General features: G+C 55.6%; 1 protein-coding gene across 4 annotated transcripts in view; it reads right to left on the reverse strand.

The window, feature by feature from the left end:
• SPECC1L (sperm antigen with calponin homology and coiled-coil domains 1 like) overlaps nt 1-26,222 on the reverse strand; it is an 85,122-nt gene that overhangs the window by 14,750 nt on the left and 44,150 nt on the right. For all 4 annotated transcript variants that reach the window (XM_018044910.1, XM_018044908.1, XM_018044907.1 and 1 more), the window contains 8 exons: nt 25,305-25,378; nt 23,999-24,174; nt 21,069-21,232; nt 19,756-19,847; nt 18,258-18,348; nt 12,874-12,957; nt 10,642-10,798; nt 8,153-8,255 (listed from right to left, as the gene is read on the reverse strand). In XM_018044910.1, the coding sequence (XP_017900399.1) occupies nt 8,153-8,255; nt 10,642-10,798; nt 12,874-12,957; nt 18,258-18,348; nt 19,756-19,847; nt 21,069-21,232; nt 23,999-24,174; nt 25,305-25,378 (941 nt within the window). The remainder of the gene's footprint in view (nt 1-8,152; nt 8,256-10,641; nt 10,799-12,873; nt 12,958-18,257; nt 18,349-19,755; nt 19,848-21,068; nt 21,233-23,998; nt 24,175-25,304; nt 25,379-26,222) is intronic.

Consider the following 26,222-nt stretch of genomic DNA (forward strand, 5'->3'; position numbering starts at 1 on the left):
GCACACACAGAGCAAACACCCTCAGCCCTGCACGGAGACACGGAAAGCCCGCAAGCTCGAGCTGAGACTCGCCGCCCCTCACTCAGCAGCTGACAGAGCCAGAGGACGCGGATGGCACTCAACCACCGGCTCTAACTGGCCTCCGACAGCAGCAGAACAGCTTTTAAAACTACACACCATGTCCTGGGCCACAAAATGAGTCTCGAAAAATCTGAGAGCGACTCAAGTTACAGAGAGTGCGTTCTCTGACCACAATGCAATTAAGTTAGAAATCGATAACACAGAGCTCTCTGGAAAATCCTTAAGTGCTTGGGAACTAGCACACATTTGTATTTTATGTTTAAATAACATTTGCCTTTTGCACAGAATAGAAGTTCTTAGCAGAGTATGATCTGAGAATCTGTCAGTAACACACAGAAGTCCACACAGAACTTAAATTACTGACTTGTAGCTCACAAGCTTCCTGAGACAGGGATTGCCTTTCTACTTCTTGATTCCTGTTTCAATGCCTAGCACACGACTTGGCACAGGGCTTAGTATGTATCTGATAACTTAATTTTATATTGGGAAATATTGCTAGAAGGCAAGTAAAGCATAGCACACATCCCTGTTAAACCATTCAAGTCCATCAATTCTGATTCCACTAACCTCCACTCAGAAATGCAGTCTTTCCTTCTTCGGTCCAAGTGCTAATGAGCAAATCCTTCAATAAAACTGTGTATCCTTACTGTTTGAGATTAAATTACCTCGGGGAGAACTAAAAGCTTCTGCTCATTTATTAAAACTATTCTGTAGTAGATTAAGTGATTTCATTATCCTCTGGATTAACTAATCCATCTCCAGGCCTGGCATTTTATCAGAAAACAATGAGATTTCAAAGTAAAGCTCTCTTAAATTACCCTTTAGCCGCTCCTTCATTCTGTTCAATTAGGTGTTCCAAGAGCAAGACAACAACGGCGCGAGAGAAGCTGTTAAGCGTGAACTTTAGGCCAAAGCGGGGCACACTGAGAGGGCGCGCTGTCCCCGGCGCCCGGCTCCTCTGCTGCGGTCAGCTCACACCCAGTCCCTAAAGAGACACAGAGCCCTGGGCCCGCCGACTCCAAGCAGCCGAGCACCCGGGCGATGGTGGCGGGTGGGGGGTAACCGCCTCTCTCTGTGAGCACTAAGGAATTAACTGTGGACTTAAATTAGCTTTAAAACACAACTGTCTACAAGCTGAGGTGCTGACTAGAATAGAAAAAGAAAAGAGTCTGTAAAGCAGTGGTTCAGAAGCACCTTCAGGGAGTCATTTACCCCAGTCCCTGGGGGTGGGGGTGGGGGGCTCAGGCCCGCGTCTGCAAACATGACAGCAAGCCCCCCCAACGCTGATATTCCCATATTTAAAAACTTCAGTGAACAGCTGGTGGCAGGCGGAGCTTAACAGAGGAAAATGTGCTAGATAAAAGGCAAACTCACAAGGGCTTGCAGTGTAATGGACAGTTAATGAAATTACAGCGACGAGCATGGTCACTGCAGGACGCCTCTCAGGACGGTGAGCGGAAGGCGAGCTAAGTGCCGGCTGGGGAGGCTGCCCCAGCTAACTGGCCAGCGCCCACGACGGACAGCAGGCCCGCTCACAGGCCAGTCGGGACCTGAGGGGGAGCGCGTGCTGCCGGTCACGTATCAGCCCCGCTGCTGCCGGCTGCGGGACCCGGCCACCGCAGGGTGGGTCTCACGCGGCGGGCGTCAGGGAGGGGACGCTCATCAGTACCTATGGTCAGATAAAGAAAGGGCTCTGGCACGTCCGACATGGCTCTCGACAAATTAGGAGCTCTATCAGATACATCTCTCAGCTTAAAAAGATTATGCATACAAAATTATATCCAATTTTAACTCACAGACCTTGAAAATAAAACAACCAGCATCCTACCTTATTTTTAAACAGCAAAACAGATATTAGTTTCACAGGAAACGAAAGCCAGACAAAGAGAAAAGCCGTATGTAGACACCATTGCAGAAGTCTGCACAGGAAGCGAGGGGAAACACGTCTGCAGCACAGACTGTCCAGCGTAGAAAAGGGCTTCACTTTACGTACAGCGACCCATTTTGCTTTGCATTGTATTTCCTCTTGCATTTTAAGTACGCAGGAAATGAAAAAAAAATAAAATTATTAATGGAGGATTTTAACAAAGTGATTTGCTTTTTTTTTAACCTAATGCAATGTACCTTAAAATCACAGAATCAGAGAATTTAAGTGGGAAGGAAGCAAGAGCCATTAGTTAAGCCACTGATTTAATGCTTGAATGATCTCAGTCAACTTGGTTACTTAAAATTTTAAACAACTTGATATATGGCAAAGTTCCATAATCTAGGGGGAGGTACTTTCTAATTATTTCAAATTAGTCCATTTATGTAATGGTCTAGAAAAATTTAAAGCTCATGTTACAAGATGACACAAAGTAACAGAAAAATAATACTTTAAATCTATTAAACATGTAGCAAATGCTAGAATGTGTACACTCCCTCACTTAAGCCTCCATTTTACAGGAATGGAGTTTAGGAGGAAAACAGAGGCCCAGAGAGGCTAAGTAATTTGCAAAAGGTCACACAGTAACAGGCAGAGCTAACAGGCAAACTTTACCTGACCCTCAAGTCCAAGGTCTTTATCACTAGTCTATGCGTGACTATCACGACATGGTCTACGGGTCAAGCGCAATGCCTACAGGAACGCAGAGTCCAGAGTCTCACTAAGCGCCTCTTGAATTACAGATGTTGAGGGTTGGTTCTCAGGAATCTGCGCTTTCCCCACAGTCTTCACAGGCTTTTAGCGCTTTCCCCATAGTCTTCACAGGATTTTACAGGCAAGCTTGAGGACTGCTATTCTAAAAATGAACCTCCAACGTCTCCCACGACATTCGATATAGTTCAGACAGCCACTGAGCTCTGCCGTGTGCAGGGCCTTCCGCTGGACGGCACAGACAGGCCCTTCTAAGGAGCTCAGAGTCTGGAAAGGAGCCACACACACTGGCACTTCAGTGCCCTCAGGACTTGGCAGGCAGGGTTCTGTTAACTGGGGAAAACGAACTATAGATACAGAGAGCCCCCTGAAACGTGCCCTGAAATGCAGAGAAGCGCCCGGTCTGGACTGGATGAATGAGGCAAGGAAGCGTGAGCCCCAGGGGTGCTGGGCTGGGCCCCCACAGGGATGACCCCTCGTGGGGCGGGGCAGGGCAGAAGCAAGGTCGCACAGATGTTGCCTTTGAAGCGGCAGGGGTGGATGCTCCCCAGATAGAGGGGGCGCAGTGAGAGGGTGGGGGGTCAGGGGCTGAGGTGAGGCGGTGGAGGAGCCGACCAGACTACACGGAGGCCAGGTCAACCACCAGAAGCCTTGCTCTCCACACCAAGGATTTGGGGCTTTAACCAAATGGCAGAGGGGAAGCAGCTGACAGAGAAATACCCAGATGGCGACTTCAAACCGTTTTGGCAGCGAAGAAGCTGGACAGGAGGATGAGAAAATCACTCATGTCCACGCAAAGCCTCAGCGTCATATGTAACGCCCACAACCACCAAACGCCGTCAGCAGGAGACGGATGGGACGACCGCAGGCGGTCCACAGGGCGCAACACAGTGCGGCTGCACGAGTGGCCCACGGAGGCTCACACGCCACGGGCGAACCGCGGAAGCGTGGCCCCGAGGAGAGCGGCAGCCACGGACGCCCACGCGCTGCCCAGCTGCAGCGCCACGACCCACCCGGGGCACGCCGACAGAGGCAGCAGGCAGACCCGCGGGGCCCACGCCAAGCGGGGAGTGGCTGCTGACGGGCTCGAGACCTCCGTTCAGCCTGACGGAAATGCTGTGAAAGCGACCGCAGTGATGGGCGCACAGCTCTGCGCACACGCAAGGCACAGCTGTAAGCGGGTGCGGCGCGTCTCCCGGGAAGCACAGCTCGGTAACGATCGACATGAAGGAGGAAACACGAGAGGCTGGGCAACGCGGACTTACGCTCAAGGTCTTGGTCCGAGATCCAACTGGGAGCCGGGGTGCTGGCGTTCCCGCGGCCCGGCCCGCTGCCTGGGTGCAGGACTGACTTCTCTCTCACTTCGCATGGTGTTCCCAAGGTTCGCCCGTGTCGTTTCACGGAGTACATCTCGCAATCCATCGAAGAAAGGATCTCGCCATTTGCTTAGGTTTCAGTTTCCTTCCCAGTGCTTTGTCGTTTCCAGCAAACAAGCCTTGTGCCCCCTTACAAGTTAATTTACTTGTAAGTATTACACTGTTTTTAAGATCTTTCCTTCATCTATGCTAATTTCAGGTGTGCAGCAAAGCGATTCAGCTGCACATACACAGGTGTACACATTCTGCTTCAAATTCCTTCCCGCCCGGAAGGCCAGTGTTGCGCGGAGCCTGCTGCACAGGAAGGCGGGCTCTGCTGCTCGTCCGCTGCGAACGCTGGTGTGTGCTGCCCCGGCCCCCGCCGCCCTGGTGGCCAGCAGCGCCTTCTCTGAGTCTGTGAGTCCGTCCCTGTCTTGCAGTGAGCTCACTGTGTTACTGTGTGAGATTCCGCATACAAGCGATGCCATATTTGCCTTTTTCTGACTTACTAAGTATGATAATCCCCAGGTCCACCCAAGTTGCCGCAAATAGCATCATTTCATTGGTTTTAATGGCTGGGTAACACTGTTGTACACACACACTCCCTCTTCCTCACCCACTCATCTGCTGATGGGCGTCTAGGCTGCCTCCATGTCTCAGCAACTGTGCGCAGCGCTACAGAGCACACTGGGGCACGTGTGGCCTTCTGAGCCACGTTCTTCTCCAGAGGCATGTGGGACCTTAGTTCCCTGGCCAGTGACCAAACCTGTGTCCCGTGCAGCGGGAGTGCAGAGCCTCAGCCACCGGACTGCTCGGGGGTTCCCCTGGATGTTATTCCTCATGATGCTACTCTCGGAGAAGGCAGCGGCACCCCACTCCAGCGCTCTCGCCTGGAAAATCCCATGGACGGAGGAGCCCGGAAGGCTGCAGTCCATGGGGTTGCTGAGGGTCGGACACGACTGAGCAACTTCACTTTCACTTTCACGCATTGGAGGAGGCAGCGGCACCCCACTCCAGTGTTCTTGCCTGGAGAATCCCAGGGACAGGGGAGCCTTGGTGGGCTGCCATCTCGGGTCGGACACGACTGAAGCGACTTAGCAGCAGCAGCAACATTATGCTACTATAAATGGAAATTCTGAAGTTCATTTTCAGTTTTCACTGCTAGTATAGAGAAACGCAGATAATTTTTACACGAGTGCAAGGTCGTCAAACCAGTCATTCCTAAAGGAAATCAGTCTTCAACATTCACTGGAAGGACTGATGCTGAAGCTGAAACTCCAATACTCTGACCACCTAATGTGAAGAACCGACTCATTTGAAAAGACCCTGACGCTGGGGAAGATTGAAGGGGGGAGGAGAAGGGGACGGCAGAGGATGAGACGGTTGCACGGCATCACCGACCCAACAGACGTGAGTTTCAGTGAACTGCGGGAGTTGGTGATGGACAGGGAGGCCTGGCGTGCTGCAGTCCACGGGGTCACAGAGTCAGACACGGCTGAGCGACTGAAGTGCACCCTCTGTCTGCGGAATCTGTTCCCCGGCTCCACCAGCGTTTCTGTGAACCCTAGTGGTCTGCTACGTGGCCTTCAGGTCCCCTGCAGACACACAGGTTTGCCGCTGCCTTTCCAATGCCTTTTCTCCCTTCCTCACACCCCGCAGTGAACCTCGAGTAGAGACGGTGAGGACGCACCCTTCCTGCTCAGGCTCACCAGCAGGCGAGTGTGTGTATTCAACAGTGTCTCCCTTGGGCAGCTGGAGGCAGCACCCTTCTAGAACAGGCTTGGTGTGTTCATCATGAATGGGTTTTCCCTTTTATTCCATGACAGGGTGTCTTCCTTTTACTTTTCCTGTGTTGAGCCAGCTTTGCACTCCTGGGATAAATCAAGCTCAGTCACGGCTCACAAGTCCTGCTATCTGCTGCTGGATTCCGTCAGTATTTCATTAAGGATTTCTGCATAAGAAATATTGGTCTCCAATTTTCATTACTTGTGATGTCTTTTTCTGGCTTTGTTAATCACGGTAATACTGGCCTCACAGAATGAACGAGGACATGTTCTCCATTCTATTTTTGGAAGAGTCTGACAAAGTCGGCTGTTAATTCTTTGTAAACGTTTGGTAAAATTTACCAGGGAAGCCCTATGGCCATGGGCTTTTCTTTGTTGAAACTGTTTTCATTACTAATTCTGTTTCTTCAGTTGCGATAGGTCTGTTCGGGATTTCTTTCTTCTTGAGCCGGCTTTTTATAGCTTGTATATTGCAAGGAATCAGAATCATCGAGGTTAAGTAATTCGCTGGTGTACGGTTCACAGTATTCCCTTTAATCCTTTTCATTTCTATAAGGTCATTTAGTAAAAGTCCTTGTTTTTATTCCAGATTCTAGTAATTTCAGCCTCCTCTTTTTCTTTGTCAATCTAGGCAAAGGTCTGTATATGTGCTGATCTTGCCAAAGAAGCAACTGCTGGTGTCAATTATCTCCTCTGCTGATTCGATTTGTGATTTCTGCTCTAATCTTTTTGTTTCCTTCCTCTGACTGCTTTAGGCTGAGTTTGTGTTCTTCCTTTTCTACTTTCTTCAGGTAGAAGGTTAGATCACTGATTTGAGATTTTTCTTCTAAAGGTTGGTGTTCACAGCTAGAAATTCCCTAGGAGCTCCTTTTCAGCATCTCCCACAGTTTTGTTATGTCATGTCGTGAATATTTCTTCCGCTATTAATTTCTAACTTCATTCAACTGTGATCAGAAAAGATACTTTGTATAATCTCAACGGTTTAAAATTTACCAACATCTGTTTTATTGCTCAGCACACGGGCCCCTGAGAAGAGTGTGCATTTTGCTGCTGATGGGCAGTTTGTGCGAGACGGCTCACAGCCTGATCAGCACACAGTCTATGAGTGCTGACTGTGGTCTGGGTCCCGTGTCCGTGGCTAGGCTTTCCTGTCAGGCTGTACCCCAGTCACTCACCGCTCTGCTTCTTCTGCTGAACGACTGTTTTATAAGCGGACAGTCCAGTGCCGTCGAGTACATTCATTCACACTGTTGTACAACCATCACCAGCCTCCGTTTCTAGAACGTTCTTCACGCATGACGGCAACTCTGCTCTCTAAATGATGACTGCCGTGACACCAGGCCCCTGGCAACCACCACTCTACTTTCAGTCACCATCAATCTGTTTTAGGGACTTCATATAAGGGGAATCAGCTAAGATTTGTACTCCTGAGTTCAGCATAATGTCTCGGAAGAACCCTCAACACCCATGGACAGGTGAGTGCATGAAGACGCAGGGGACAAACACACGATGACTACTTAGCCACAGAAAAGAATGAAATGATGTCATTTGTAGCAATGTGGACGGACACAGAGATTGTCGTGTTAAGTGAAGAAAGCCAGTGAAAGACACATACATGCTATCACTACGGGTGGAATCTAAAAAAGTGGTACAAATGAGCTCATTTACGAAACAGAAGCAGACTAACAGACGTAGAAAACAAACGTATGGTCAGCAGAGAGGACAGTGGTGGAGGGGATAAAAGGAGCGTGGGATCAGCAGACACAAGCCACTGTGTATAAGCCAGAGGGACAGCAACGCCCTGCTGCCCAGCGAGGGGAGCCACGCGCAGCGCCGGGTAGGGGCTTGTGATGGAGAAGAGCCGCACGAGTCCCAGGGTCACTCTGCTGCCCGCCTGAAACTAACGCATCACAAGCCAGTCATACTTCAGCTTCTACAGACAGGCTAATAACACCAGAGAGAGGCTGACAGAGGGCCAGGGGGGCAGGCTGCAGAAGGGCCCGGCTGAGGGCTGGCCTGGGCGCAGAGCCCGCACGGGGAAGGGGAAACGCTCAGAGACACAGCTCAGCGCAGCGAAAACCATAAGCGAGAGAAGCAACAGCTTCATTTACAGAGAGATACATTTTCACTCTTAGTCCCATGAGGCCTCCACAGAGCACTCAACCAGGACTTAGCTAAGAAATGCTACGGCAGCTGAACGGGGGCAGCGTGGCGGTCCACCGCCTCGGACGGGAAGGCTCGCGCTGCTCAGTGGTCCGTGCCAGCAGCGGCTCCCCTGGACGGAAGGACACGGTTACCTGATAGCCCTCGGTTTTCTTCTGACACCACTTCAGCAAGGCGTTCCTCTTGGACCCCCCATATTCTCTCGCCAAGGCCGACAGAGGATCCTTCCTTTCTTCCCTGGGAAGTGGAGAGAAGAAACATTTCAACTCGTGTTCCTCATCAGAGCACCCTTCCAAGCCAGAAAGCCAACAGAACAGAACGGAGCACCTCAACAGAGCAAATACTCCTGGGAGGCGGGCAGCGGCCAGAGGCATCTGCACGCGTCCGACTCCTGCCAACCTCTACGGGTCCCACAGACCCACCGCTGTTGGGGCTCAGCCGCCTGAAGGGAGGCCCTGCCAGCACCCACAGGGACGCCGTGCGCAGGGCCGGCGCGCCGCGGCCTGGGACGCTCGGAGCGCAGCGGCCGCGCCAGCAGCGAGCGAGGGCCGCACGGCCCCTTCCCCTTGGGCCTCGGCCTTCCTTGCCGTTACGTTTCACCTCACGCAATGTCTACGTCCTCGGTCGCTTCACCTTCTTTTAAAAGCACTGACTATAATCACAAAGGACAGGGTTAGCCCAGGCGGAGGATCGCTTCTGCCTTCAGAGAGCACACAGCTGGGGAAGCAGACAGGACAAAAGAGCAGCAAGCGGGAACACCACCCACAGCCGTCTCCCAGTCTTGACTGCTAAGTTGCACATTCTTTATTGACTGCAAGCAATCAGCATTTTCCCTTGCATAAAAATAGGGTTCTTCTGTAAACTCACTCACTCGGCACCCCCTTGCGAGGCTCGACCATGTCAGGCCATGTGCAGGCGCTGGGCGGCGGGCAACACGGGCCCGCCCCTCAGGGAACATCGTCGTGCTGTGTGGGATGGACACACGCTGGAGCTGGGGGAGGGCTCAGCCACTACCCAGGGGTCATCCCCGAAGATTCCATGTGGGGTACTTCAGGGCACTGTCACCTGCTTGGGGGCAGAATAACATCCTGCCCCAGATCCGACACTGAATCTAAAGAGACTGTGGCCAGCGTGGCAATGGAGCAAGGGAGACCTGAACCCAACCCGTCCAGCACCAATCCCTCCTTCCAGGGGCCACTCCAGGGGCAGGACAGAATGCAGAAGCCTGCCGAGAGCGGGGCTCTGCAGAGCAAGCCGTCCCTGGCCAGCAGAGCCCTCTGCACAGCTGCTCTGATTTCCAGCGCTGACTGCGCAAGGAAAGCAGACTCCAGCCCCACAACCGCACACCCAACAGGCCAGCCCGTGTCCCAGATGTCACAGGCGGCGCGGGGCCCTTCTGCTTGTATTCACCCTACAGAGGATGACAGGACACCAGAGCCTGCCCGAAGAACGAAGCTCTTCCAGTTGAGAGGTGTGTTGAAATAGCACCAATCTTTGTTTATTTTAGAACCAAAAGTAAAATACAAAAGTATTCCAACCTGCAGTCAGACCCCTGTCTCAAAGAGCACTTTCACGCATGCGCTGGCTCACCATACTCCTGTCCTAGCTGAAAGCGCTCAGAGGTTTGTCACAACAGCACCGAACACAGGAAACGAGAATGAAGATAAAGGTGAGATGCGAACAAAACAAAAGAGCAAGCCAAGAGGAAAACAAAACTGTCACAACCACCGTGAGAGGCTGAGTCTAGCTCCCACACGTCCTGCTAGAGACCGAAGCCCAGTGCAGCCCATGGGCACTGGGGGCTGCAGCTCGGAGCCCCCGAGGGGGAGGCGCGTCTCCTGTCACTACTGCCGGGCAAGGAAGCCAGGGCCAGGAGCGGTCCTGGGCAGGCGCACGGCCTCTCGCAGAAGGGCCAGGAGCAGGCGGCGCCCCCGCCTGGGGCGCTAGACACAGCCCAGGTGGACGGCGCTCGCCTCGCTCGGCCGGAGGGGTGGGTGCCGCTGCTGCTCACTGCGCCTGGGGCCGCTCTCCTAAGAGGCCGGTCCCCGAGAGGCAGGGCGCTAAACCTGAGTGTATGATCTGAGTCTGAGAGCCCAGATAGTCCACTTTTATTCAGACCCGTAGGTCGATAAACAGGAAAGGTCCAAAACCACTGCCGCCCCCTTCGGGTTCCGCCCGCGCACGCACTGAGCCTCGGGCCTGCCAGCGCCCGCCCTCCTCCCCGCCCTCGGCCCTCAGCCGCCCGAGGCCCCCGCCCCAGCCTCCTCGCTCTCCACTCACAGGCGGCGTCCCAGCGCCACTGAGCTCACTTTTGCACCCAGCTGTTTGCTACTTTAAAAAAGCAAAACTGGAAGAAAAAAAAAGAGAGAAAAACCCACAAAAAAACCCAAAACTAACACCAGCTGCTTGGGGGAAGTAACTCTCTCTGTAACTTTGTTTTATTTCTGCACTTTTTGTCATCTTTCTCCACTCTGGGCATAGAGGAGTGGATCAGAAAACACTCAACCCACAACGAGGGAACACACACCAGGGCTCGGATGCCACTATTCCACAGCCCGATCGTCCGCTCTCACAAGGCCCGGGCCGGCCCGGGGGCAGTGCCCCCGCAGGACGCGCCCTCTACCTGATGCGGCTCCGGGCGGTGGGGGTCACGGAGGCTGTGGGCGAGGAGGAGAGCGGCAGCTGCGGCGAGGCGGCCCCCATGGCCATGAGCGCGGCGGGCGACGCGCCCTCAGGAGCGGATACGTCACGCTTCATCTCCTCGCTGCTCCGTCTGGACACTGCAGGTCAGAGCAGAAGCAGTTTAAACTGAGCTCGAGACTCTCATTCAGCAGGTCCCCCACAGAGCAGAAACCGCCGTGTGTGCGTTACTCGCTCCGTCGTGCCTGACCCTGTGCCCCCAGGGACTGCAGCCCACCAGGCTCCTCGGTCCTGGCATTCTCCAGGCAAGAATACTGGAGCGGGCTGCCATTCCCTGATTCAGGGATCAGACTCGGGTCCTACCCACATTGCAGGCTGACTCTTGACCTTCTGAGCCACAGGGGAAGGCCAGAAACTGCCATGCAGGGGGAAAAACTAACACTGTCTTTATCTGACTGATAACGTGAAAGGATTTTATTTTTTTCACTTCAAAAAAACCGTAGAAAAGGGACAGCTGTTGAAGTGTGCAGAGAAGCCCGCATCCCAGCACACACCTGGCTCACAGTGAGTCCCACCAAACCTGGTTCAGTCACAAACAAGACCCAGCCAAAGCAACACTTGCTCTCAACTACAAGCAACAAAACCCTCCTGAACTTGGCCAAAAGCACTGAGGCGACGGAAAGGAAAGACAGGGCCCTTGCGTGATTTGGGGTCAAGCCAAAGTTCAGAAAAACAGGAATCAGTGAGACGAAACAGCAGAAGATGTCATGTCCAGTCAACCACCGAGAAGTAAGGAGCGTCAGCAAAGTCCTACTTGGAGAGTCCGACCGAGTCGCACGCGCCGTGCTGGCCGTAGAAAGCCCTGAGAACTGGAGGTAGAAGCAGCCCGACAACGGGTCCACAGGGGAGGTGGCTTTCCGTCCACAAGGCGCAGGGGACCAGCGGGTGCTCACAGGGCCGGGTTGCGCATGTGAGCCGTGAGACACGAGGCCAGGCCCTGACCCTGGACGGGCCTCCGCAGCAGGCGCTGGCGTGGGAGCGCTGGGGCGCCAGCCCGGGCTGGCTGGGACGCAGGCCTGCCAGCACCTGTCACCCCCCCCATATGGCCGGCTAGCACCTCCTGGCGGTGGAGGGCCTGCACCTCTGCGCTGGCGCAGTGATTGGCTCCAAGGCCTGGAGGAGACGCGCTTTCTACGACAAGGTCTTAGGAAAAGGATGCGCTTGGGCATCCGACATAGTCTCATAACCATGCTGCCTTTTTCCTCCACTGTCAAATCTCTGTATAAATCTGCAGTTTCTTTCGAGCGCTGTGTTAGGAAACTGCATGAGAAGCCGTCATCATTTTATATGAAGCACAAGAAACAGACTAAGGAAGAACGGGAAGAACCTGTTACAGGAAAAGGCTCTGGACCTTGGCTTTGCAGGAGAGACTTTGGTTGGACTTCCCACTCAGCTAAGGTATCCAAAAACTGTACCAACTAAAATTCACAGCCAAGTGGGATGGTGCCCACAGGAGGCAGGGTTAAGAAACCTCTCCTTTGCTGGTCCAACTTCTAGTTGAGCTACTGAGGGTTAAAAAAAAGCCACAGAAGGAAAATAACAAGGACGCTGACAAAAATGAAATGTTGGCTCAAGGAAACCAGCACGCGCCCATCAGACACAGCACTGTCACATGGCCAATCACACTGCAGACGCCCGGCTTCAGAGCACCTCTGGTGTGCTCGGAAACAACCTCCAGAACAGTCACAGCACAGCCTGCGGTGAGTATCCCGACCTTCCACGACTACAGGCTTCCCTGGTAGCTCAGCTGGTGAAGAATCTGCCTGCAATGCAGGAGACCCCGGTTCATGTCCTGGGTGGGGAAGATCCTCTGGAGAAGGGATAGGCTACCCACGCCAGTATTCTTGGGCTTCCCTGGTGGCTCAGCTGGTAAAGAATCTGCCTGCAATGCAGAAGACCTGGGTTTGATCACTGGGTTGGGCAGATCCCACATTTGTTAAGTGAATGGAACTATCTAGCTCTTTTTATTTTTGAAATCAGGGCCATGAAATATGATTTCTATGAAATCTGTAAGATACAATGGGGAAATTCAGAGTGAAAAACAGTCAATTGAAGAGGCAGGTAAGGTTAAACAAGCCTAAAGAGAAGGAGCTCAACTCCATCAGCAGACCTTCCAGATGCACCTCTAAAGGCCATCTCAGACGAAGGGCAGTACCTGAGATGGTCTTTGTGCTCTCCATGGCAGGCACTCTCGGCAGAGAAGCAGGTCGGCTGGTCGAAGACGTTCTCAGCAGATGCTCTGCAGAGGGTGGAAAACGCCACAGTGAGGAGACCTGACCCCGAACTTCAAGGGCACAGGGAGCAGGAAGCTCTCCTCTCGCCCCAGAGGCTGGCCCCTCCTTCTCGTCCAGGCCCCTCGGCGGCTCCCAGAGTCCCCGACACAAACGCCGCCTGCCGACAGGGCCGTTTCATTCACTCGTATTTCCAGGGATGAGACACTCAGTGCAGACAGACGCTTCCAAGCCCCTGAGAGCTACTTCCGTCTGATACAATGCAACAGGAGTCCAAGACCCTCTGCTGCAGCAGGGTCTAAAGGCACTAGGTCCACACCCTGCTGTGAGCCCACAGTGCATGGCTGTGTGGCGGGGGCACACAAGCCCACAGCCAGAGGCGAGTCAGGACGCACACGGGAGCACAGGACGATTCAGGGTCATCAAGCCAGAGGGGGAGGCCACCCACCACGACTTGGGGCGACCGGAAGCCTTCAGCAGCGTTCTGACGAGACCCTGTCTGGCTGGCTATGCTGCTGGAGAACAGGCTGGGGAGCAGCACTGAGCCCAGGACACACCGCAAAGGTCAGGGGCCACAGTCCCAGCCGCTGAGCCTGGGGCTGGTGGAGAGCAGAGATGGCCTCGGGGGATGGCTCTGGGGGGGTGCGGCTGGAGGACGACAGCCTCCCTGGCCGCTGTGTGGACTTCAGTCTGGGGGCAGCAAGGACCCCAGGGAGGACAGAAGCAGTCCCCCCCTCACCTGTCCCCCCCTCCACTACACCAGGCGGGGTCGGGGGACTCTGGAGTCCCCAGCCCTGGGGCAGCAGGTCCCCTGGCCCCTGGCCCAGCCATCTCACCACCCTGGGGCCAAGCTCCAACACCCCCTCCCTGACACCTGCTTCCCACAGTGGGCGCCCCAGACCCAGGCCAGCTCGCCTCCGTGCCCGGCGCCACTGCAGTCAGGCTGGGAGGACGGGCACAGGAGGGCCGGACGTGCTGCGTGTGCCCGGGACGCGTGTCAGGTGGGGCTAGTGAAGACTGCTCACCTCTTCTGAGTGCAACACACTTGGATGGGAAAGGAGAGCGCGACCGACACAGACAGCCCGTGCGCACCGCCCGCTTCACACTCTCCCTCTCAGCCACCAGGGCGTCAGCTGTCTCTCCAGGACAGCATCTCTCACTCTGACCTGCACTTCCCGAGTGTGGGAGGCACGTGCGTGAGGCCTTGCCCACACGGTGCCCTGGAGGGGAGGCAGGGCAGCGAGCGGGTGAAGACAGGCCCACCCAGCCCAGAGCCACCACTCCTTCCTCGTCCTGAACCGACACGCCCTGAGCCCCGAGCGGCTGCACGCGCCCTCACAGAAGCGCGCATCGTGCCCAAAGATGGACTCAGGAGAGCCGGGGGAGCGCGGAAGCCGCAGGAAACAGGAGCCCAAGCGCCCACTTCACAGCTACAAGACAGGTTCTGTCCCAGAGGCTTCATCTCCCAGGGGACGAGGGTGAGACCAGGCATCAGAAGCACACGGGCGCAGGGCGAGGGCCCCTGGGCACACGACGGGGGCGCAGCGCACAGAAGCCTGCCCGCCGCTGCCGCCGGCGCATGCGTGCCCAAGGACCAACGTCGTCTCAGCTCAGCAGAGGCTGGCACTTACACTCTGAGGAGGCACCTTCCTGCGGGCCAGGGCGGCGCCCGCGCACACACCCTCCGCCCTGCCGCGTGGGTCAGAGCACACGCGAACTGCCAGCGTGCCGCGGCAGAGGAGGCAGGCAGGAGACCGCAGACGCTGCGGTGACCGGGTCTGCTCTCGGCAACCTCGTCTGTGACCCGTGCGCTACACGAAACCACTGGGCACGACGTGCGGTTGCAGCGAGGAGGGCAGCGGGCAGGAGCCTGCCCTCGTGGAGCTGAGTCTACGGCGGAAGTAGGACGTGTGAGACACAACCACGTGCGAGAGGCACAGGGAAGCAGCGGCGCCGGGCCGAGAGCTGCCCAGAGCCTGGAGAGGCCTCCCCGGGAGCGATGCCGCGCTGAGCAGGGCGGCGACCTGCGACCTTTACGCAGGCGCAGGAGAGGGGCTTCCGGAAACGCCTGGACCAGCAGGGCTGCGAGGGCGGGGCTGAGGGGCGGGCCCCACCCCTGGGGCGGGGCTGAGGGGGACAGTCCCGGCGGACACCCTTCCGTCCCGGGGGGTGGGGTGCAGGGGGCAGGGCGCGGTCCACGCGGGTGATGAGCGGACTGCAGGGCAGACAGCGGGAGGCCGGCAGGGGAGACACACACGGGCTCAAGGCTGCTCAGGGGCAGACTCGCAGACTGCTGACCACGTGGACAAGCAGCTGAGAGAGGAGGGTCCTGTCCGCAGATGCGCGAGGAGGAGGGCTGTGGGAGGGAAGCGAGGGGCACACGCGGCACTGAGAGGCCGGGAGACGCCCAGGGCCGCCGGAGCCGGCAGCCGGCGCGTTCCGGGGACAGCGGTGAACACACCCAGCTCTGTCAGCGCCCAGCGGATGAGAGGGGGACGACCTGGTGGCAGGAGGCCACGGTGGCCGGGGTCGGAGCCGCTGCAGGCACTGGGGACGGGAGAGGTGCGAGCGTGCTGAGAGCGGAGCGGGGAAGCGGTGGGTGTGCGAGGTGAAGAGGCGGCGGGAGCCGCGGGGCGGGCCACGCAGCTGCGGCGGGAGCGCTCCGCACAGAGACCCCCGCCCACCCTCGAGGCAGGCGCACGGCCGCTGCTTGGTCCTCCCGCCTGAGGCTGGCAGGGCAGCTGTCCCCGCTTCCCTCATCAAACTTACCGGCAGCGCAGCGGGTTTAAAACCAGGAGCCGAGGGCTTCCCTGGAGGCCCAGGGGTAGGACTCTGCGCTGCCCCCAGGACACCCGTCAGACTCCTGACCCAGGAACTAAGACCCTGCGTGCCGCAGGGCGGGGCCAAGAGAAAAGAAACACCAGTGAGAAAAGCGAACTATGTGACTTCTTTCCACTGTTCTGCGTGCTTGAAATGTTCCATGACAATATGCTGGAGAAAATAGGAGAGCCTAGACAGGGTTCATCAAGACAAGACAGCAAGAACCACCTTCAGAAGTGAACGGACGCACACAGGCTGCAGACACAGCAGGGCGCGTTTTTCTCGCAAACGCTCCTGAGAAGCTCCCGGCTCTGGCGAGGCCAGAATCGGGCTTGGGTCCACCCTCTGGAGAAGGGAAACTGCTGTGAAACTTTTCAGTAACTTTTCTTCTCCTTCTAACTGAAAAGACTCGGCTTTCTAGCGAAACCTTTGAACTTCGTGTGACATTTGTTACGTATGCCCTTACCATAGACCAGTTTTTTCAAAACACTCAATTTTTTTAAAGGTTTACATCTCTGTCCGCAAATAACACAACTCAGTGGGATGGTCACAGCAAGACTCTCCTTGCAGAAGGTGACTCTCCTTGCACTGGTCCGCTTTCTTGGACCTCTGAGCTGATGACACCAACACGACCCTCAGGCCACGCTGACCCTGGGCAACCCCAGCTCCCCAACCATCTGCTTGACCAACCAACGTCTCCGCCTGACCGTGGACTTTAAAGATCACTGTACAAGGGGGCAGTAAAGACCCTCCCAACTACCTGGATCCACGTACCTGCTCAGGCTAGAAACACGAGCTCACATGCAGTCTACAAAGGCCCGCCTCTTATGGCCCAGACCACCGAATTCAACTGCCAACCGTACCAACAGAAGTCTACTTATGCCAAGATCTCTGGTCTGAAACACCTTCCTGTGTCTGACATACAAGCATGACGAAGGGAAGGACAGAACAGCTACGTCTTCTATAACACGCTTCACGGGAGAAACAACGTTTCAGCACAGTGGACAGAGGCGGCGCTTTGGGGCTTCCGAGCTTCGGGGCTCTCACCCTGCCAAGGGCAGACTGTGCCGTCTGAGTCAGGCCCGGACAGCGGTCACGGCGCGGCCACGCTCGGGCCTCCCCTCTCAGGCGGCCTGGAGAGCCACAGTGGCTTCTGAGGACCGAGACCCAGCTGCTGGCTCTGAGTTTTGTAAGTGGTTTCTTTCCCTGGTAAGTATTTAAGATAAAAGGCTACACTATCATCAAATTTTGGGTAAGAAGTCCCCCAAAAGTGTTTCCTGCTCTCTGTATTTGCAGTTTCAAGCAAGCCCAGTAAAGGCATCAGAGCAGACAGACGTGGAGAGTGAGGGCGGCTCTCGCAGGGGGACCGCAGACCCCTGTGCCCGGTGGCGTCATCACCCGACCGTTAATAGGAGATAAACAGAAGAGAGCCAGAAAAAGCCCCGAAACACTCACCACACTAGCCTGGCCCTCAGTAACCCTGGCCCACAGAGCTGATACGCCCACTTTCCACCCACAAAACAGCGATCTCTGTCTAGTTCCCCAGGCTCGTCCGTCCCTAAGAGCCACTTGGGGTGCTTGTGGGAAGAAGTGTCCACGCCAGCACACGGAAGGTGAGGCCCGGGGGTCCACATTTTATCGAGTGATTCAGGCAAAGCTCACCAACAGGTAAGTTTGATCAACAGTGCTGGTGCTAGCAAGGTTTCCCCATAACCTCGTGCTGCTGTGAGCCGATCAAGATGAGTCGGTAGGGCAGCCATGAAGGGGAGAGGCCCTTCGGACGCAGCTATAGAGCGACCACACACAGGAGAGGGGTCGTGCGCTCAGCACGACCGGGTGCAGCCCGCAGCCGCCGACACCGTGGACCAGGGCTGCTCAGGGGACAGGGGAGGGGGCAAGGCTGACCGCAGGGGTTGTGAGCCTGGGAGGAAGAGAAGGCCCTGGGCGAGGTGACCCCTGACTCACACAAGGAAGCAGCATCAAGAGGTCAGTCCCGGGGCCTGGGAGCACACACACAATCCCAGACCCACCCGGGGGCCAGGAGGGGACCCTTTAAACTGCCACACGCCTTCCCCGGGCAGGAGGCCCTTCCGGGCGGAGGGGAGACCTCAGGTCCTCTGGGCGGGTGAAGTGGAGGCGGCAGCAGCCTGCCCTGGGCCCCACCGCCCCCGCCCCCACACCTGTGCGGGCCCAGGAGGCAGGAGGGCCGGCGGGGGCCCGCCAGGTGTCTCCACAGCCGCCCCGCCCCACACAGCACTGTGAGAACAGGGCCTGGCAATGTGCGGACTCCGGTTGCCCACAGTGACACCAGCAGCATCACATTCCAACACGTCTGCCAGTAACTACTTCCCGATCTGCAATCAGGACACGTCCTTAGTAAAGCCGTGACACAGACGTATACCAGGGTGGCAGGAATAATGTCAAGAACAAAGGGAAAGAGTCAGATGGAAATTAACAACAGAAAGGAGACGCGGTGCACGAGCCGTACCTTGAACAGGGATCTCCCCGTAGTTTGGTCTCTTATCTGAGAGGGCTGTCAGGGGTTTAGACGTGGAGATCGGTCCACTGATGGAATGTCTCTGAAACCACAGGACAAAGGGCGTCAGACGGCGCTGTGTGGTCACTCAAGTGCTGGCATCACGGAGGGGACGCCCTCCAAGCTTGCTTCCTCCCCCACCAGCCCCCTCCCAGAGGCCTGGGATATTCAGGGTCTTTCAAGTTCCCACACAAACCACGTGAAACCATCCATTTCCACAGGACCGTGAAGGAGGCAGAGAGAGGAGCCGCCCAGACAGGACCGAGTCCTCCCCCCCATTATCATCCTGCCTCACTCTGCTCATCAGAAGCGAGTCACCAAGCCCAGCCCCCCCGGGAGCAGCAGATGACACACGAGCATGGTAGAGGAGGCCAGGATCGCGGGGGCACTTCAGAGCCCGCTGCCCCGTGGCTGAGGGATCTCCTTGGCCCGTTGCTTCTAAGGTCGTTGAGGGCAGGGCTGTTTAGCTCCACTTCACGGTGTGGCCCTTGAGGGCCCCAAGTGAACGCTCCAAGGATTCAGAGAGGACTTCCCACGGTGGGGAGAGGAGCAGAAGCAAACGAACCCTGCCCCGCACAAACGCTGAGAAGCCCCAGGAGCCACTCTTCCCTGCAGAGCGGGCCCCACCCGGCCGGCTGGGCCCACCCTGTGCCACGCGTGTAGACGCCCTCGGCCAGGGCCTGGGGGAGCCCTGTGGGCTGCAGCCTGCCCACATGGCTCTCAGCCCTGGGCGCCCCCACCCCAGCCCTCGTGCTCCCTCCTGGCTGCCCCAGAGGCAGCCTCCCTGCTCGCCACAGAGAGCAGCCTGGCCCGCAGCAGGGCTCAGCCCGTTTCTCAACCGCAGATCTAGCCCCACAACGATGTCTGAATGGAACTGCCTCCAGCCTCTGGTCCGGCCTCCCAGCTGCCCGTGGTGCAGAGGCACCCAGCCCGGACCCCTCACAGCCTCAGCGAGGCCTGAAGAGCCACCTCTCCTCATCTTGTCTCCCATTCCCAGGGATGCCTATTCAGTGGGAGGAGGCCCGGGGGTCTCTGTGTTCAAAATTCCACCCGACTCTCGTGCACAATCAGGTTTGAGAAGCCTGTGCTACCTAAACAAGACCTAAAATGCTGCTGACTGTGGCTTCTATTAATAATTACTAGTGTGTTTTCCAAGGTAGAGATGAGATTTTTTAACTTATCTTTACAAAAGTTTACAAATTGACATCATGAGCATTAAACCTCAGCTGGCAACCACTATTTAGAGAAACTTCACCTTATTTGAAGTTTATTATATCTCAGTGCCTTTATTTGCTTTCATTGATATTTTCAGGCCTTTAAAAAATCTGATTAATAGAGTGCAAGAAAAAAGCTCCCTATAGATAGAGTATGGAGTTTCCGCTGCCCTCCTTCCAAACTGAGAGTGTGACGCTTCCTACGGACACGCAAACATAAAGCAACAGGCACGCACCTGCATGGGGGAGACAGCGGCCGCAGGGGGGGTTTTCATGGGACTTGGGCTCAGAGGCGTTCGAGGGATTGCTGCCGCGGCAGGGCTGGGCACTGCAAGACAGCAAACGCACAGTGAACGAGGCAGTGATGGAGGGCAGCGGAAGCTCCGCAAACACCCCCCACCAGGGGGCACCGATCAGCCCGCACTCGGGGCTTCCCGGGAACAGCTGCCGCCCCACCTCCTCAGCCCCAGCAGCCCTGCCACCAGGGGGACAGTGTGCTCCCCAGACAAGCGGTGCTGACTTCCAGGCCTGGCTGTGCCGGTCCCTTCGCTGCTGCTGTCTAACTGCGTGGTTAGCACCCCCACAAGCCAAGGGCTCCACGTGCAAAGACCTCAGGAGCGCTTCTGTGGCTGCTTCCGGTGAGAGGCTGGGCACGTGGTGGACGCTCTTGGCATGTTACATGAAGGGGAGCTAAGCTCAGAGCAGCTTTCCTCCCCGCCCCGGTGGGGCTCAGCACGTCCCCTCACGTGGCTTTCCACAGTGTTGCATTCGACGCACACTGTATAATAGCTGCTCACGTGTCAACCTCCCTCTCTGGAATGAACTGTTCAGAAGGTGGCTTCCAGGAATCCCTGGGGGCCAGTGGCTGGGGCTCTGTGCTTTCACTGCTGGGACCCAGGCTCAGTGTCTAGTTGGGGAACTAAGACCCAGCATGCTGCGTGGCCAAAAAAAGGAAAAAAATCTGTATTAGGAAGTAAAAAGGGGCCACTGAATGGCAGTGGATGGTGGCCTGAGCTAGCCGCCAACTGCGCTCCCAGAGATGAGAGAGCAGGGCAGGTGTGCGAGAGGCTGGGCACGAGGGCTTGATGGCGGACTGGCGCCGGGCAAGCAGGAGGGAGGCTCCGAAACTCCTGGCCTGGCAACGGGCGGCATGGCGCTGCCTTCACAGGGAGAGACGGCAGCTGAGGGGCCAGGTCTGCTTCTGGACGAGGGATGACACCTGGAGACGCCGGGTGCCGGCGTCAGGCAGCACCTGAGTGCACAGGCCTGAGGGGCCTGGAGGACAAGCGGGCCCAAAGTCCACACCTGGAGGCTGCCCGGCTCGGGGAAGACACCTGACCCCTGTGTGGGGTCAGCCCGAGTCTGATACCAAGATCTCTGTGGCCGAACAGACCCCAAACCTCCTGTTAAAACTCTGCTTGCAGAAGACTGACTCCCTGGCATAGCCTGGAGTGCGATGAGACTCAGAGCAGGACGCTGAGGCGCGCCAGCCAGCCCAGAGCACACGTGTGCGTGAGCGCGCCGCCGCCCAGCACGGCACACGAGCTACCTTGAGACGCGCTGTCGAAGGACTTGATGAGGGTCTTCACCGTGGGCGTCGGCTCCGAGGCCGTGGAGGACCTTCTGCTCAGCCCCATGCCCTGCCTCAGGGCCGCCAGGTCCCGCTCCACGGCGTTCATGTAGTTATACACCCGGCCGCGCTCCTCCTCCTGCCTGAAAGCAACACACGAGTCAGGCACTTCTGGACATGCCCTAGAGAACACACGTTCCCTTTCCCAGCTGAGAAGCATTACAAAGCATCAGCTACAACACAGTCGTATCACGTGAGCTCAGTAAATCACCTGCTCTGATAATCCTATTAGATTCGTGAATTCCAGGAAACGATATTAAAATTTTTATATCAGGTTATTCTAATTAGGTTAAGTAACCATCGGCTTCCATTTCCATCTGTGTTAAGTGTAGGTGAGAACACTGGTAATCAATTAGCAGTGAGAGGGGAGGTGGTCTGGCTGAAGGCCCCGACTCAGAACAGGGAGTCAGCGTCTGGGCTGCTGGGAAGGCCTGTCCTGCCCCCGGAGGGCGAGCCTGGCTCCATCCAGTGCCGTCTGGGCTTCCCGGTGGCTCAGGAGTAAGGATCTGCCTGCAATGCAGGAGGTGCAAGAGACCCTGGGTTGGAAAGATCCTTGGGAGGAGGAAGCAGCAACCGCTCCAGTACTTGTGCCTAGAAAATCCCAGCACAGAGGAGCCTGGTGGGCTACAGTCCACGTCGTCTCGAAGACTTGGCACAACTGAGTCAGTAAGCAACGAAACAAGACAACACCAGCAGCGTTTCTGCGGTTCCGCACACCTCCTTAAAGCCTAGGCTAAGAGGGCGGCCAGGTTCTGCACACCTCCTTAAAGCCTAGGCTAAGGCGGCGGCCAGGTTCTCATTTCTGCACACCTCCTTAATGTCTAGGCTAAGACGATGGCCAGGTTCTCATTTCTGCACACCTTCTTAAAGCATAGGTCAGGAAGACGGCCAGGTTCTGCACACCTCCTCAATGCCTAGGTTAAGACGACGGCCAGGTTCTCATCTCTTCTGTATTCAATCTACTGTGATACGAAAAAAAAAAGCGGCCTCATGGGTACGTAGTTGGAAAAGGGAAAAGTATTTCAATGCTACCGCACTGGCCACATAGAGACAACAGCGCACAGAGGTGCACGCATTCCCCAAACGCTGATGCCTGTCGTTAAACGGGGTGCTTTCAAAGTCTCCTGTCAGCACCACTGGTGGTCTCATCGGGAGACCCTTCAGGGGAGCTGCTGAGCCTGCAACGGCACACGCAAGGCCTCCGAAGCCCTAACAGTCGCTTAAGAGCCCGCGTCCATCACTGGTGCCAGACACCGTCAGCTGTTTCCTTGAAGTGACAGGCTCCTTTAATCATTTTCAAGAAATGTCCACCACACACCAGAATCTGAATACCAACAGCTGGAGTCAGTCATTCTCAAGGAAGGATTTTCCCTGCATGAAAACACGTGGGGCTCTCCTCCAGCCCCCTCCACACCGGTGCGTGACTGCGGCAATGCGAATCCCACCTGGACCTCAAGGCCCGGGACAAGTGACGGGGCAACTCCCTGCTGCACCGAGGACTGGAAGGGAAACTGCACCGTGAAAACGCGAGTGGCTGGGACGGGCAACACAGCCGGGAGCCAAGGCCTGGGTCCCCCGGCACCTCACACCTGCCTTCTCCTTGACGGCAGCACAGTGTGGAGGGCAAACCGTGTGTCAGCATTCCTGTAAAAAGTCCGAGCTTTGAGGAGGAAGGGTGTGTACGAGTGAAGAAGTAATGACCTCCCCACTCACTCTATGTTCTGCTTAGTCAAAGAAAAACAGTTCACCAAGACTGTCCACCAGGCCATCCGCTAGACCTGGGCAACGATGAAAGTCAGCAGCCTTTTCAAGTTGGCCTGTTAAATAGTTTCTCAATTTTTTCCCTAAGGCTATTTAAGAATTGTTCAACATAACGAACAATCAAATTCTTAATAATAACCTCCAACTTTGATACTTAGAGATACTTGGGGCTTCCCTGGTGGCTCAGGTGATAAAGAATCCTCCTGCAATGCGGGAGACCTGGCTTGGATTCCTGGGTTGGGAAGATCCCCTGGAAAAGGGAAAGGCTACCCACTCCAACATTCTGGCTTGGAGAATTCCAAGGACTATATAGTTCATGGGGTCGCAAAGAGTCGGACACGACTCAGCAACGTTCACTTCACTTATACTTAATAAAAGGAAAAAACCTCAAAAACCAGTCTCTCCCCTCACAGACAGTCTCCCTAGAAGCTGGGGGTGCACCATCAAAGGCTCTTCACAGGATTCCAAAGACGTCTGTGTTAAACGGGAGAAGCCCCACAGGTCACGAGCGCGAGACGCTCTCCACACGAGCAGCAGAAAGAAGTCGGCCCGCACCCTCCACTCGAGCCTCTGAGCCACCTGCTGACAGGCACCAGCCTCGGCCGCGAGCAGCACCCAGGCGTCTCACTGCAGCCCCACAACTCTGTGACGGAAGCAGCACCATGTCCACCGCAGAGACGAGCGGCCCCCAGACCAGCAGCAGCAGCAGAGCTGCATGGGGCCGAGTCTGTCTCCAGGGTCTGCACCCTCCCTGACGGCGACAGCCCAGGAAGAGCAAGGGGCTGGGGCGGGAACCGCAATGGGCCACGTGCGGCGGCCGCTCCAGCCCCTCCAGAGTCGGGGACTGCGGCTGCTGACGGCAGCTCGGAAAGGCCACGGAGCCCGTGCTACTGTACGGGGCTACTCGAGGACCGGCAGGCTCTGGGGAGCCTGTGGAACAAGCCTGGACTCGGGCCACTTCCGTTGGACCCAAACTCAGTGACAGCAGCGTCAGGACGCACAGCCTCCCAGTGAAGCTGCGTCACAGAACCAGGACTCACGAGCTCCCTACGGAGACTGAAGGGCACAGCTGGCTTCCCGAAACTTACTTGCGTGACTTTATTTCCTCCAATTCTTTCGTGAGCTTCTCATTTTTCTCTTGAGCTTCATGTAAGCGGCGCTTCAGGTCACCAATCTCCTCTTGGGCTTCAGACTTAATGTCATTTGCGATGACCACCGCCGTCTGCAGATCAGCCTGGAACTGCCGCCATTCCGCTGATTCCTCCTGCATTAAAAAACTACGTTTTTATTTCAAAAAGAGAGCAATGAAGACGTATTTTAAAACAAAATGTGCTTATGATTAGACTGCTGTAATGCACTGTCTCAAGTGATGACTGATTACTTTTAAATCCCAGAGAACTGCTATTACCTATTTCTAACAGACTACGTAATTACTTTTAGTGAACGGTGAGGAAAAGCTGCCAGCTGACCTGATTGCTGAGGCAGCAAGCACTTGGACTGCTCAGTAAGGATGATCAGGTCAGGCCTCCCTTCCCTGTGGCAAGCTTCAAAGTTAGTCTTGTGAAAATAAACATATCTTCCAAAACATGCCTGTGAAGAGCTCAAGCAGGCAGATATATGGTGTGTGAGCTACACTGGGAGATTTAACAGTGAAAAACTATAAATATCCTGACATCAAAAACGAACCGGAAAAAAAAAATCAGAAAGGAAGAGGCAGCCAGAAGGGAAACACTAAATTCAATCTCAGCAGACAAAACACGCAGGAGGAGCAGCCCAGGACTGTCCGCCGCGTGGCCTCCCACGGCCGTGGAGGACGCAGGCGCCTCCTGGAGTCACGGCGGCCAACCCCGGGGCCGCGCCCAGTGCCCCTCACAGCCTGGGCGACGGAGAGGACGGAAGGAAGGGAGACGGCGCTAAGTCATGTCCGACTCGTGAGACCCCATGGACCACAGCCTGCCAGCCTCCTCTGTCTGTGGGATTCTCCAGACAGGAGCACTGGGGTGGGTTGCCATTCCCTTCTCCAGGGGAACTTCCCCACCCAGGAACTGAACCCAGGTCTCCCGCACCGCAGGGTCAACCCAAACCTCGAGACCAACCTCCCCCGCCCTCTGCGTCAGAGCGTCACTGCCGTGGCAGACCGGTCAAACCCACAGAAGGCGGAGAGCCTGCGGAAGTCAGCGCAGCTTGGGGCTTTTCATCACCTACGGCTCATGACGCTTCTTCCCAGGATATAACCCCTGCTCCCTAAGGGCATCTCGTCAAACACGGTGCCAGCCCCTCTCTGAGGGGACGGCCTCGCCCACCCGCAGCCCGGTGGCTCTGGGCCACGGCCGCATCTGCGGCTCGGGGGGCAGGCGGCAGGCACAGCTTTCGGGGAGCCGCGCGTGTTCCTACCCGCAGTCGCCTGTGCAGGGTCTTGATTTCTCTTTCCATGTCATGTTTTTGGTCCTGGAGTTTTTTAACCGTATCTGAAAAGACCACAAAAGTTTAACTATTTATTCTTAAACCACGTTTAAAAGGAAAAATAGAAAGGGAGGGGGTACTTATATATGCTATTCAAAAAGTCACCCTGCGCAAAGACATTCTATTTTTAATACAAAACTTGAAAAGGAATTCCAATCTAAGTATAAACCAGTATGACTCTGTAAGGAAAATATCAAATTTAAATTGCGACTTCTGGATGACTTCCTTCCGCAGCGCCCTAATTCTGAAACAAAAAGCTAAGTTAAATCAATTGTTAGACACACACACACACACACACACTGTTGGCTCATAACCAAGCAAAACAACACTGACTGCAATTAAAACGGGACCTTTTAATCAAAAGGGTTACTAACCTATTTTAACAAGCACAGCTAAACTCTGCACACTGGAATAAATTCCAGAAAGGTCGTGACTTCACTAAATTTTTCACAAACTTGATTATTTGATAACTTGGGGAGCTGCTGCTTAATTCTATAGAAAAGTCTTTTCACAAAGGATTAAGTAAATCAATACTCCTCAAGTTATTTCTTGCATAATGTGAATTTCCTCCAAACCACGTCATGCAATGTGAACATCTGATGAGCACCGCTAATGTGCAAAGGCCGCTCTAGACAGACCAGGGCCGCGAAGATGAGCGTGCAGTCAAGGCCACACTCCAGGACCCAGGCAGGCGCAGGGAAATCACTTTCCACTATTCCAAAAGTCAGCTTTTTACGAAATAAAAAATTAATTACTTTTACTCAGTAATTCAAGAAACTGCTAATAAGTACCTTCTTTTATGTTAAATTTTTGCACAAGATGTCTGAGATGTAAGGAAAGGACAAAAAA

This window comes from Capra hircus, unplaced genomic scaffold (assembly GCF_001704415.2).
Source record: "Capra hircus breed San Clemente unplaced genomic scaffold, ASM170441v1, whole genome shotgun sequence".
Taxonomy (NCBI): Eukaryota; Metazoa; Chordata; class Mammalia; order Artiodactyla; family Bovidae; genus Capra; species Capra hircus.